General features: G+C 43.3%; 1 protein-coding gene across 1 annotated transcript in view; it reads right to left on the bottom strand.

Annotated features, from left to right (window-relative positions):
- Positions 1 to 13753, bottom strand: part of aff2 (AF4/FMR2 family, member 2) — a 207161-nt gene extending 193408 nt beyond the window's left edge. The window contains exon 1 of the mRNA XM_066649004.1: positions 13594 to 13753. Coding sequence (XP_066505101.1) covers positions 13594 to 13646 — 53 coding nt within the window. The 5' untranslated portion in view covers positions 13647 to 13753. The remainder of the gene's footprint in view (positions 1 to 13593) is intronic.
- Between the last annotated feature and the right edge of the window lie 911 nt (positions 13754 to 14664).

Genomic DNA, 14664 nt, shown 5'->3' on the forward strand with positions numbered 1-14664 from the left:
TCAATTTCACCAGAAAATTCACCAGAAAAATTCTATTATTTATAAGATTCTGCTCCAACTTTGGTCCCGAATATCCTCATTGGATTAGGGCTGGACAAAAAATAAATAAATAAATAAATCATTTAGAATACATATATGTACATATATCTATAAATATTTGTTCATTCCATTAGTATTTGTTTCTGCAGTTTGGTATTTGGAGATTTGGAAGTTTGAATAGTTTATAAAATTTCATAAACTACATCCTCAGTAAAGACCTTTGGATTCAATATTCACATTTAATATAAAGAGGGCCTCACGGCGGAGCAGCAGGTCGTGTCTCTGTCACTGCCCCAGGGTCCTGGAGGTTGTGGGTTCGAGTCCCGCTCCGGGTGACTGTCTGTGAGGAGTGTGGTGTGTTCTCTCTGTGTCTGCGTGGGTTTCCTCCGGGTGAATGTCTGTGAGGAGTGTGGTGTGTTCTCCCTGTGTTTGCGTGGGTTTCCTCCAGGTGACTGTCTTTGAGGAGTGTGGTGTGTTCTCCCTGTGTCTTTGTGGGTTTCCTCCGGGTGAATGTCTGTGAGGAGTGTGGTGTGTTCTCCCTGTGTCTGCATGGGTTTCCTCCGGGTGACTGTCTGTGAGGAGTGTGGTGTGTTCTCCCTGTGTCTGCGTGGGTTCCCTCCGGGTGACTGTCTGTGAGGAGTGTGGTGTGTTCTCCCTGTGTCTGCGTGGGTTTCCTCCGGGTGCTCCAAAAACAGACATTGGTAGGTGGATTGGAGACTCAAAAGTGTCCGTAGGTGTGAGTGTGTGAGTGAATTTGTGAGTGTGTATGTCGCCCTGTGAAGAACTGGTGCCCCCTCCAGGGTGTGTTCCCGCCTTGCACTCAGTGATTCCGGGTAGGCCCCGGACCCACCCCCGCCCTGAACTGGATAAAGGTCACAGACAATGAATGAATGGATGAATATTTAAAAAACGAACTAAACTAAAGCTTGTTTATTTGAATAAATCATACTTTAGTGCCAGACACTGGTGCCTCATAGCACAACAAACTGCAACGGTTTGGTAGTATTTTTACAATTATAGGGGCTAAATGATATGCTTATTGATTATATTACAATGTTAAAATAAATACAGTGTCATTTATCTTAGTCCCACAAAAATAAACAAAAAAACAAACAAAAAAAAGAAATCAACTGCTAATGTACGTAAACATAACCCACGGAAACTACTGTGATAAATAAAATGTTCATTCTACAAAACTCATCCAAGCTGTATTGGAACAAGATGGCTACAATGGTATATACAATAATGCCATAGTAATGCACAGCAGGAAGCACCCGAAGCCCGTTAGTTGGTGTTTGGGCTCTTCGTCGTAAACATTCACGACTTTGTCGAGACCTTGTCAGGTGCCTTTAAATGACAGATCTCCATCAAGGTGTTCAAACATCAGGCTTGTTCTGTCATTCTGTCACTGTCTCATCCATCACAGCAGTCCACACTATTGTCTCTCTCTCTCTCTCTCTCTCTCTCTCTCTCTCTCTCTCTCTCCGAGTCATAGCTCTGGGTTTGAAGTGATTCTGAGTGGAGATGACAGAAGCCCTCCCAGTTTTAGTCTTTGCAAAAAAAAAAAAAAAAAAAAGAAAAAGGAAACGGGGAAAAAAGAAAAACCTGTTCCCCTGTCAACTCTCAGACTTGACAGAGGCACTGGAGAGGCGTTCTCGCTTTAATTAAACCAGCTCCAAATTAGTCACAGTCCATCATGAAACAAGGAGCTCCGAGAGCTGTGAGGCTTTTCCGGCAACTGGGTTTGGAAACTTCAGACAAATTCAAGGTTATAATTTTTGCTGATGAATATTTCCCCAGCTTTTGTGCCCCATGAATGAGCTTGTGTCCCTATTTTTGCGTTCAGAAAAAAAGGGGTTTTGAGGTAATGAGATTTATGAATTGTTTTTTTGGGCTGGGTTTTGTATTCCGAAGTAATTATAAGACATTATTACAAACCCTTTTCCTCTCTCCCTTCCCATTCTCTCTGTGGTTAACTACTTTTTGATAACAAATGAATTAATGAAGCTTTAAAGGAGAGCAGGAGTGGATCCGAGAGGGCATGAGGGAGAGTGTGGGAGATAGCACTAGCGAGAGAGAGAGAGAAAGAGAGAAAGAAGGTAGCAGATTACGACTTAATGGCCACAGAATAATGGTAATTTTGCCATTCTCTCCCCTCAGCCGGACTGCACTAATGGCTTCATTAACACTTACACTCTTCAACGGGCAACAGAGGACAATGTCACATCCATCTTTGTCACATCACAAAGAAACTGGTTAAACGCAACTGGCCAATCAGCCCGGCCAAGAAGCGAGCAGAGGGGAATCGATAGCGAAATATATCGACGCCGAAGAAGGCGTAAACATGTGGAGGCTTGGAAGTCAAATGGAGAAAGTGGTGGATTGATCCGTAGCAGGTACGTTGCTCACATTGAAGCTAATAACTCAACGCTAAGGCATTACAGGAGGTGCCACAAACTGGAAAAATACATCAGCAACAGGGCATAAATCACCAGATGAGATCGTTCAGATTGCTCCACTGTTGACTTTCAGTGTGTTTGGGTTTGTGGTGAAGCTGGGAGTTTGATTTTCTGCAGGGAGAGAGGGAGGAAAACCCTCTGGGTACAACATAACCAAGAGGGAATACAGTCAGAAAAACAACATTGCTGTTACACTAACGCTACCACATTTACTTCTCAAACCACTCACCTGAGCGCAGTGACAGACCAGCGGCTCATCAACGTGTCTCCAGTAGAAGTACTGAAGCTTCAAGCGCAAAGTTCAGGAGAAATTCCAAACATTAAAAATTATGTTCACGATTTTAATCCAATAAAAAAATTTGCTAGCTCCCTGGTCTGTTCTCTTGCTGGGAAAAAAGGTCCAGTGTTTGTACACAGCAGTGGATCATTAAATTGGGAACAAACTAAGTGGCTCACTATGAACTGCCTCAGGCATCTCTCTGTGCATCGCTGGCGGAGCCACAACTGAGAAACGAAAGTCTGGAGGAGATTGGACGATAAAGAGAGACCTCCAAACATTAAAAAGCATGAAAATGGTTGAGGATGTTGCTCAATTCCTGCACTGTAGGTGGGTAACAGACAAAAGCTAAATTTCACAGAAAGAGAGCTACAAAACTAAACAGCTCAAATTACAAATGAGTTTCTGTGGTGATTCAAACAATGAATAAACACTTACAGACAAGTTAAACTTCATTTAATTAATCTGCCTGAAATGAACTCTGCAGCTGAAGGGAAAGAAGGGAGACTCAATAAATAATCTGTCAAATATTCAGCTCTTGAAACTTCTGCATTTTCCTGACACTGAAAAATGAACTAAACAACAGTTCAGGTAACAACACTGTGGTAAACAATCCCAATAAAGGCAGTGGACGAATTACTGGAAACAGCGACTACTTTAAGGCAGCGGCATCGACTTCGGAGGAAGAGAGAGTACTCTGGTCTGTTCTGAGTGAAGAACGAGTGTCAGTCGCGAGGTGAAAAGTCGCCATTATCTTCACACCGCTGTAATCCATATCTCAGAAAGACATTTCCGCAGGAAAAAAAAAGCATCAGGCAGCTTCACGCTGTTTACTTCTGCGTGAAAATGATTCACGGCTCAACATAAAGGAACAGTGTGTCTGAAGCCACTGACGGGATAATAGACAGCTTCTAAAAATATCTTTCATATAGGATGTACACACACACACACACACAGGAGTAATAGAGCAATTTGGCCAGCAGATGAATTGAAGTGAAAGATTGAAAGTGCCCTATTAGCAGAAAATGACGGACAAAGAAGCTTTGATCCACTGCGGCAAACACACACAAAGCTTACAGATGCGTCTGATGTCCATATATTTTTGCACTGTATGCCTTTTGTTCTCAGTAGACTGCACTGATTCGCGGAGTGTGCTCCTTCCCAAATCTTTAGAAGTCACTGACAGCAAAGATTTATCAATGAAACTACTCTTAAACAGTTTCAAACAACGTCACATATCTCTGTGCTGTCTTTGATGCAGGGTGTATAATCTCTAAATGTATTAACATAAATGAAACAGGGTGCTTTGGAGCAGCTGCACATGAGCCTGAAATCACCATTGCCAATGCAAAAACCTGGTGTAAACCCCGTCCCCAACTCCAAAATTATCTCTGTCTGCTACATTTAGGAGGAGCTTTGATGACAAACTAATCATTCAAACCCAGAACCTGACCTCAACAGTACTCTGGTGGCTGAATGCCATCAAATGCTTACAGCAATAGTCAAACACCTAACGTCAAGCCTTCCCATTAAACTGGAGGCTGCCTAAAAATGACTCCTGTTTCGGAAATGATTCGGAAGTTAAGCTGGATTTGTGTGTGAACAGTGCTACGCCAATGCCTTAATTTCTTTAATGCCTTTAATCCAGCAAGTTTACATCTAATGTACATCGAAAACCTCTTCTCTAACACACATTTTACCATTATTCTGGACTCAGAAGACAAGCACTGCACAAACAATCACATGGCAGCAGAAAAAAAAGAGAAAGGAATTGCAGTTTGCTCATAACTTCTATTAATATCTGGGTCTTCGGGAGGAATTTCCAATTTCCGTGGGCTTACACGAGGCCAGTGGGAACTGGTCAGTCTCAGTGATGAACTGATTCATCCGTCCTGAAAGAAGGTGAAGAGCGGGGGTTGGGGGGGGTCTCCACTGCTGTTTACTTGCCTCTGTTTATCATCACATTTATCGCCCAGTGTTTCAAATGGACACCGAGTGGACGCTGTGGCCTTTACTGAGGATATGAAGTCGTTGGGCTATTGCACCCTGCAGCTACGTCTCCCCCGTCACGTGACGAGAGGGTGAGGTGCGGCACGAGCTTCATCCAAGACGTGTGACGCCAACCACTGCATCTTTGCAAACCGGCGCTAATGCTCCTTAGTTGGAGATAAACATGTTTAGATGAGAACCCTAACTGCTGAACCTGACAAATCCTACACATTCAGAGAGAAACCGAAGACAGTTCTGCCCTCTGGGGCTCTTTCTGACGGCTGTGACATCACAGAGGATCTCTTTTGTTGAAGAGAGAGGGGTCAGTAAATGAAGATTGTGAATAAAAAAGTTTCCCACAGAGGATTTTAACATATTTTAGCTTAAATCAACAAAACATGTCATTTGCACAAAGCTATATTATTCCCTGTGTGATCTGTTCTCTGTAATTCAGCGGTGTTCAGACTATAAATACAAAGTAATAACAATAATAATAATAATAACAATAATTAAACAACTCTGTAATAAAGCAGGGCCTCATGGCAGTGCAGCAGGTAGGTGTCGCAATCAAACAGCTCCAGGGTCCTGGAGGTTGTGGGTTCGAGTACCGCTCCGGGTGACTGTCTGTGAGGAGTGTGGTGTGTTCTCACTGTGTCTGCGTGGGTTTCCTCCAGGTGACTGTCTGTGAGGAATGTGGTGTGTTCTACCTGTGTCTGCGTGGGTTTCCTCCGGGTGACTGTGTGGGAGGAGTGTGGTGTGTTCTCCCTGTGTCTGCCAGGGTTTCCTCTGGGTGACTGTCTGTGAGGAGTGTGGTGTGTTCTCCCTGTGTCTGTGTGGGCTTCCTCCGGGTGACTGTCTGTGAGGAGTGTGGTGTGTTCTCCCTGTGTCTGCGTGTGTCTTCCTCCCACAGTCCAAAAAGACACGTTGGTAGGTGGACTGGAGACTCAAAAGTGTCTGTAGGTGTGAGTGTGTGTCGTCCTGTGAAGGACTGGCGCCCCCTCAAGTGTGTGTTCCTGCCTTGCGCCCAGTGATTCCAGGTAGGCTCTGTCCCCACTGCCGCCCTGAACTAGGTAAGACTTACAGACAATGAATGAATGAATGTAATAAAGCTGTTTTGTTTATATATACTGACATTTCCTTATTTTCCATTTGTCCTGACTGCTTGTTTTTTATTCTCTGATCCTGATGATCTTAAGATTAAAGGCCAAAGACTCACAAAGCTACAACTCACTTTTCCATACCTCTGTTTCTCTATTCTCCTTTTTAATCAGAGATGAAAATGCAAAGCAATTACACAAATAAATAAAATGTAACCCTCCCAGTGAAGACTAAAAAGCCCATCTGCAAATTACAAAAACGAGTGAAAAAGGCCAATATGTTGTTTGTATGAGGGTCATAGACAAATGAATGCAGACGTACTTTCGTTCAAAACAAACCAGTCTCCAGCAGGAAACCCATGTTTTTGTTTTAATTCTGTAATTTTTCAGCTCTATTAGCGTCAGAGCCAACACAGCACTAAAGCGATAGATGTCAAGTGTGCTTGGGTTTGGAGTTTAACGCATATTTGCATTCACAGTCATTACTGCAGGTCTTATTAGGGCTGCTGTAATTAGTACCAAGTTAATAACTTTTCCTGAGCACGGCTGCCAACAGGAACAAAGCTGGAGCAGCTGATTTTAACCCTGAAGGCTCTCTGAGGTTTGGACCCTTTTGTCACAATTAGGACCCACCAGGAACCTGGATTTAATTCCCCTGAAAAGATGAGCTGTCAGGATCAGTCTCTACAGCTCTATTAAAACAAGACCGCTGCTTCTGGTCAATAATGACAGCCCTGCTCCGAACACGTCCAGAATCAGCCCGAGCTGAGCTTCACGCTGTGTTTGTATCGCATTTCATCGCTATGACTTTGAAATCAGAGACTGGAATCTCTTGGCTGTGTCAGGGCTGATGGACAGGGAACACTCGGCTCTGATTCTGAAGGGAAAGACTCTCACCTCTCGGCTCTTTTGGATGAACCTGGGCACTGCTGCTGGGGGCGGATGGATGGAAAGGAGCAGCGATGAAAACTGTGAGAAAGACGAAGTGTGAATGTGGTAAACACTGTAAAATGTATAAAATACTGTTCTAAAGGTTTGTGTTCTTTTTGCATTTCTAATTTATAAAGGCTGCTTGGTCTGAGGGCTAAGGAACTGAAAAGGAAAAGTGGTCTCTGACATACGCACAGGACTGTATAAAAATATTTGGACTAAATGTTTGGAAAACTGTAAAAGAAGCCTGTTTTTAAATCCCCCCTCTGTATAAATCACTGTGTGGTGCCCATTTGCCTCGTCCTGGAGCTTCATGTCTAAGGGCTGTTGGTTAATTGCTGCTGGGGGCAGAGGGGTGGAAAGCTGCCACCTTTTTGTTTCGGCTCCAGACCCACGCCAAGATTCGGACTTTATCATTCCTCAACATTCTGCTTTTCTCTGGCAGGTGGCACAGCAAGGCCGTGGGCATGAGCTTGGCATCTTCTTCTGCCTCTTTCTGGCACAGACACCTCTTCACGCCGGGCACAAACGAGATTGGCACTGAGACGTGGGCACTCCTCAGGGTGATATTCGGATCCTCGTCTACAGAACTGGGCAGAACCAGGGGAACCGGGCCAAAAAGTCTCTGAGAACACAGCGTCCCGAACAGCAAGGGCTGTATAAAGTAACAGCACATGAGAGCGAACATAGTGTTCAATCATTAAAAAGCCTAGCCTTGTTTGTTCTTCACACAGAGAAACACACACAATGGGACTCCTAACAACCGCGCTAGACCTGACCCTAGTGCTGGGCGATGTGAGCGCAAATCAATATCACAATTAATTTTACATTTTACCACGATTACGATTAATGAAGGATTATTTTGTGTTTGTATTTGTGACCCTCACAGTTCAGTGACGAGGCTTGTGCTCGTTCCTCTCTAGTTTTTTGAGCACTGTTTATATTTGGTGTGTGATTGTGCTTTGGCTGAAACTGTTTTTTCTCAGCATTTACATTTGACTTCTTTTTGTTTAGTGTCGTCTTAATTAAAGTCAAAACAAGACACGTCCAAACCACAGACGCTGTGTTTTTTTTTTTTTTTTTTTTTTTTTGTAATAGCTTGAGTCGCTCGGTCGGCCTCAGCCTTTAGGTTGCTTCCATGTGGCAGATAGGGGGCAGAATCACGTGACTACAGCTTGGTAGTGTGGTTTTAAAGTGAAAGTACATGAACTCACAGTGGAGACAAACAGAATAAAAATAATCAATATAGAAAAGATTATATTGATAAGAAGTTCTGAATGTCGATTTCGATTAATTTTCGATTAACTGCCCAGCCCTACCTGGCCCCATCAGATAAATAGAAGCTTTCATCTTTGAGGGAGAAGAGAAAACCAAGCTCTGAGCACAACCACAACTGCAGTGTCCATCCTCCTGCTCTGACATGGCGGGTCTAAAAGGATGTGGAGCAGAAGATAAAGGAAAGAGATACAAAAAATGTGGTGGTGTTTCCCAGAACAGGCCCCTGAGCCCAAACAGCATCGTCACTGACAGGGTTAATAAAGGAGAAAGTGTACAACCAGCTTTTAGAGCTGCGTTTCAATTCAGATCTTCACTTGCCCTCATCCACTTCCACTGACCATTCAGGGGTGTGCTGCACCTACGTCACACAAGTGGTCACACTGAGTACTAGGGGAAGAGGAGGAAAGGAGCATCAGGTTTTTTTAAACTTAAAAACTGAAATAGTCCAACATCGTTTTTGCCATCACTGTGGAATTTGTGTCACGTTGTAATGCATTCTGGGCAAGTTCTGCTTCTGAACTGGGCCTCAGTGTTGACAGTGTGTGTAAGTCTCTGTAAAACTAAACAATAAACATAAAAGTGGACCCACTGAACATCTGTGTTATTACACGCTTAAAAATAAAGGTGCTACAAAGGGTTCTTTGAGCGATGCCATAGAAGAACCACTTTTGGTTCCAGAAAGAACCATGCTTCTTTAAGAAATTTGTTTGTGAAGAACCTTTTAAAAGTTTAAAAATCCATCACTCTGTCTTGGTTCTTTACCAGGGAAACAGTGGCTCTTCTATGACACTGGTCAAATAACCTTTTGTGGCACCTTAAGTTTTATATATATATATATATATATATGTTCAGTCATAAACACCTTTGTGTAATGCTCTTCATTTTTCCTTATTCTTACTTATGTGTATCTTCATTATTCTCCCTATTATTTTAATTTGGTATTTAAGGTATATCTAATGCTTCTGAAGCTACTGTAACACATTTCTCTGTTGATGGTATTAATTAAAGAATAGCTTATCTTTAGCTTAATCTGTAACTTGTAATGACTGTGCTCTTTGTCAGGAGCTTCATGTCTAAGAGCTGCTGGGCCTCACTGGTGTAAATTATTATTAAATAATGCATCTATTCCAGGTCTGACCTTGGATTTACCTGGACTTGAAACACCTGAACAGCCAAAGTCTCCCCACTGAGAGGTGCCATAAGGCCTTGGACATTTTCACAGACGCAGAAATGAATTATTTGTCAGAGGAGATCTTCCTGGGTTCACTGAGCGTCTCCATTGAGGGCCTTTCTCACCGCAGACACCTCATAGACTCTTTTACGTTTATAAAACAACTTTTCAAATCACAGGGTTGTTTTTTTTAATAAGTGCCAGGTGAAAATAAGCAAACATCATTTTTAATCTGTTTTAACACACAGTTAGTGTTTATTTCCAGAAGGTTATGGATGGATAAAGATAAAATAATAAAAAAAAGGTCAGAAACAATGCACTAAAATAGAAATAAAGAACTGAAATCTCTATGTTATAATTATCTTTTTCATGAAAAAAAAAAAAAACAACAACAAAATAATTCCTCCAAATATTTGGGTTTAACAAAGTAAATATTACAAATAAAATGTGGCCTGTGCAAAAGATATGACACATTTTACTGTGCGTTAAAGTCAAATAAATAAACCCTCCTGGAAGTGGAGACTTTTATTTTGATTTTTCTAAATTATAATTTAGAACATCAACAAAACGTGTGATTTGACCAGGAATCTTGAAAGATTATTGGATATAACTTTTGCATCAGTGGTGATAAACACTGAAGTGGTGCTCCCCGCACAGTGTAATCAACTAATTATGAAAGAAAGAACAAGACCACAACAAAAAAATCAGCCTTGAAAAAACTAAATATCCAGGAGTGAGCCCAGCGAGGGCCGTAATTATCATCAGGGCTCACGACTTTAAAAAACACAACTCAAACTGGGGCAGAGAGACGGACTCAGGTGGAGAGCAGTTGCAATTTTGCAGGTTGTGCAATCACACACACACACACACACACACACACACACACACACACACACACACACACACTCTCTCTCTCTCTCTCTCTCTGCAACCCCCAGAACAACACGAGGAAAAACATGAATCTAAATGAACCTCTGAACCTCTGGACTAGGCTAAAAACTTTAATAATTATTCAATTACACAGTAAAATCAGGGCTGAATTATTAACACATGAATGTTGATCAAAACACACTCTTCTACCTGTGGCTTCCCTAAAATTCCCTCCAATATTATATTTTAATGATCACTTATTTATTAAGTACTGTGCAAAAGTGTGAGGCCCTTAAGATTATTATTATTCACCTTCTCAGTAAATGTTGTGCTTTTGTGAATGTATATAAAATAACAATAAATTACAATAATATAAACTAAAAGGATGAGTGAAGAACAGCGTACGTTTCCAGATGTTCTCCTTAATATCGTATGAATATTAAAAATATTTATTAACCACTAATATAAATATATTAGCCAGGTCCTAGTGTACACTCTGTTTACAACATGGCGTCCTATTGATCAGGAGGCACTGTGCTGGAGCTGTGAATAGACGCTTGTGCTCATACTAGTCTGGAGAAACACAAAACCACAACACACGGACAATGGCTCACACTACGTACGACTGGAACAAGTGCAGAGCGCTCAGTGATGACTTGAAAAGAGCCGTGAATTCTCGTAACACAAGAAGACGACCCTCAGCGCTGCCCCTTCTATAAACAAGTTGACTCCATCCTGAGTAAGCACCTCAGGATTAAATAGGAAATGAAATATGGCTAGAGGCAGCGCTCAAAAATATATATTTTTTTCCCAATGCAAGGCAACATCTGTCTGTTGTGTGCGGACTGGAGTAAAATGATCAGAGCTCTGAGTGAGGTGTAAAACAGTGGGTAATTCAGCCTGTAATTTTCTCAGGGGAGGAGGGAGAAAAACACCGACATGGCCGATCCGGACGGAAATAAAATCACAGAGGAACTCCTGTGGATGAAGAAATTACCCCAGGACCCCTGGGCATTTAATCTCATCCAAACAGGGCTTCAGAATCCCACGCACAACCAAACAATTCAAAAAATGTGTCTCTGTTTTTCTAAAGAATGAGCCAAAAGGACAGTGCATCAAACACTCAGCGTGGATTTCGCAGCAGACACAATGTTCCGCTGAACCCACTCCGTTCCCCAGAGCTCTCCGAGTGGAGCCAGCTCTCCCAGAAAACACTTAAAAACCATCCAAAGTAAAAACAAGGCACAAAAGACGCGGGGCAGGGACGATTCAGAGCGCCTCAATCAGAGAAAAATAAAACCTCCGCCACACACACGTCTCCTATAACAACTCCGGCCAAAAGGTGAAGAGCCTGAGGAATCAAGACGAGAGAGAGAGAGAGAGAGAGAGAGAGAGAGAGAGAGAGAATGAGAGAGAGAGAGAATGAGAGAGAGAGAGAGAGAGAGAGAGCTAATTTTATTCAACCTTAAAGTCCAGTTCTAAACATTCAGTGGTTAACTCTTTCAGCGGTGTGTGTTCTGACCCGGTTCTATCGGAGTGAAGTTAACTCTTACAGCGGCGCGTGTTCTGAACCGGTTCTATCAGAACGGAGTTAAGTCTTTCACTGGTGCGTGTTCTGACCCAGTTCTATCAGAGCGGAGTTAACTCTTTCAGCTGCGTATGTTCTGACCCAGTTCTATCAGAATGGAGTTAACTCTTACAGCGGCGTGTGTTCTGACCCGGTTCTATCAGAGCAAAGTTAACTCCTTCAGTGGCGCGTGTTCTGACCTGGTTCTATCAGAGCAGAGTTAACTCTTACAGCGGCGTGTGTTCTGACCTGGTTCTATCAGAGCAGAGTTAACTCTTTCAGCGGTGCATGTTCTGACCCGGTTCTATCAGAGCGGAGTTAACTCTTTCAGCGGTGTGTGTTCTGACCCGGTTCTATCAGAGCACTGTTAACTCTTTCAGCGATGAGTGTTCTGACCGGGTTCTATCAGAGCGGAGTTAACTCTTTCAGCGGTGCCTGTTCTGACCTGGTTCTATCAGAGTGGGGTTAACTCTTTCAGAGGTAAGTGTTCTGACCCGTTTCTATCAGAGCAAAGTTAACTCTTTCAACGGTGCATGTTCTGACCCGGTTCTATCAGAGCGGAGTTAACTCTTTCAGCGGTGAGTGTTCTGACCCTGTTCTATCAGAGTGGAGTTAACTCTTTCAGCGTTGCATGTTATGACCCGGTTCTATCAGAGCGGTGTTAACTCTTTCAGTGGTGCCTGTTCTGACCCGATACTATCAGAGCGGGGTTAACTCTTTCAGCGGTGCGTGTTCTGACCTGGGGTTCTATCAGAACAGAATTAACTCTTTCAGCTGCGTGTGTTCTGACCCGGTTCTATCAGAGCAGAGTTAAATTTTACAGCAGCATGTGTTCTGACCCGGTTCTATCAGAGTGGAGTTAACTCTTTCAACGGTGCATGTTCTGACCCGGTTCTATCAGAGCGGAGTTAACTTTTACAGCAGCGCCTGTTCTGACCCGGTGCTATCAGAGCGGAGTTAACACTTTCAACGGTGCGTGTTCTGACCCTGTTCTATCAGAGTAGAGTTAACTCTTTCAGCAGTGTGTTCTGACCCGGTTCTATCAGAGCACAGTGGTGTGTGCTGCAGGAGCTCTTCTGTGGGATGGGACCAGACGGTCTCTCCTTCACTCCCTCCACCATCAGTGAGATTCAGGCCCAGGACCCTGTCTCCATTCACCGCTTGTTCTTCCTCTAAAAAACTTTGGGTCGGTCCTGACTACTGCACACCGGGAACCCCCCCCCACGGACCTGAGATAAGGAGACGCTATGTCCAAAACATTATAAACACCACAGTGTGGCACAGCGGTTTTAATCTTGTGGCTGATCAATGTGTGTTTTTATAACCACACTAGCACTAATGCTAACACTTCTGTTAATGAGCATAAATAATATAAATATTTGTTTTGCAAAACAACACAACGAATCAGTGCTTTGTCTGTGTTTTATGGAGCCAGAGCCATTTCTCTGAATATAGAGTTAAGGTGGCATTACACACACAGTGAGAGAGAGAGAGAGAGAGAGAGAGAGAGAGAGAGAGAGAGAGAGACTCCAGCCAGAGAACTACGTGGACACTGCAACTTGTACCGACTGAGGTGGCAGTCTCTCTCTCTCTCTCTCTCTCTCTCTCTCTCTCTCCATATACTTTTCTTTTCTCACCCTCCTATCCATACCTATCATTTTCTTTATCTATTCTTATTCTCTCCCTTCTTTCTATCCCCATCTCTCTCTCTCTTTCTCAGAATCAACCCTTATAAAAACACAACGCAGCCAAACAGCAGAATTCCAACACATCCATCCATCCATCCCTCCCACCATTCATTCATTAAGCCACTCTCCCAAATTCGCGAGACCACGTCACGCCTGCGTCTTGGCCGCAGACGTCAGGAGACGCCGAGCCGTGCCGCGCGCACTAGAGGAACAGACGAAGGGACTCACCACTGCTGCTCGAGCTCCCAGTCCCTGAAGAAGTCCAGCTCGAATAGGTCCATGTTCCGGAACCGAGCCCGAGCGCTGCGCGTCTGCGGCTGCGGACAGCCTGCGCGCGCACAACGCACGACACGCACACTCGCACACACTCACGCGCACATACACTCACGCGTCTATACGAGAAACCTGTACTGCCGGGATTGTACCAGCACTTCTCTCTTTCTCTCTCTGTGGTCTCTCTGTTCTCTGTCTCTCTCTCGCTCTCGCTCTCGTTTTACCCAGCCAATCAGGGCACAGTGGGGGCGGGGATTGTCCGAAAACGGGTGGGAAATAGGAGAAACCACGTTGAAGAAACCATACTGTCTCCTCCAACGAGAACACATAACGGAGAGCGAGGCCCCGCCCACATCTGACGCGCTGAGAGCGCGGTGTGACGTCACGCACACGAACACATATTTGACGTGCGTTTACATAGTTTTTTACAGCGTCCCTTTCATTTCTCTTTGTTGTATTTTACTTTGTATTTATGGACTTCAAAGTAGATAAAGATATCCTGGCGGAGAAACAAAAACACTGCAACACTAATTAGAAAATCCTCTTGATGATTATGTTTGTATGCGTATACAATTTAGCTCCGCCCATTCACACTGAAATTATAAGCAGTGTTTCTGCCTACTGCAGCCAATAAGAAAAAAGCTTATTTAAACATATGTTTCACACATATCCTTCTGTGTTTATGTTAAAACCACAACCGTGAACCAGAAAAGCAGTTACAGACAATGAATGAATGAATGAACGAATGAATGTAACTAAATAAAAAGTAAACACCCACATCACTGATTCCTGCAGCCTTTTTTGTTAAGAGTAACCCCCCAGTCTTTACATTAACTTCACTCTTCTATAACTCTGTTTCTAGCAATAAATGATATCAAGTTGATGTGTTCTGGGTCAAGGTGAGAACAAAGCTGTCCTGCTGCGGAAAACACACTTTATCATTGGACCAGGTCGGCACTTGCCAGGGTTTTTGTTGTCATTTGCTTAGCATAATAGAGAATGTGTATTTAATAGTGCCCTCTGGTT

The sequence above is a fragment of the Hoplias malabaricus genome, chromosome 17, assembly GCF_029633855.1.
Source record: "Hoplias malabaricus isolate fHopMal1 chromosome 17, fHopMal1.hap1, whole genome shotgun sequence".
Classification (NCBI taxonomy): domain Eukaryota; kingdom Metazoa; phylum Chordata; class Actinopteri; order Characiformes; family Erythrinidae; genus Hoplias; species Hoplias malabaricus.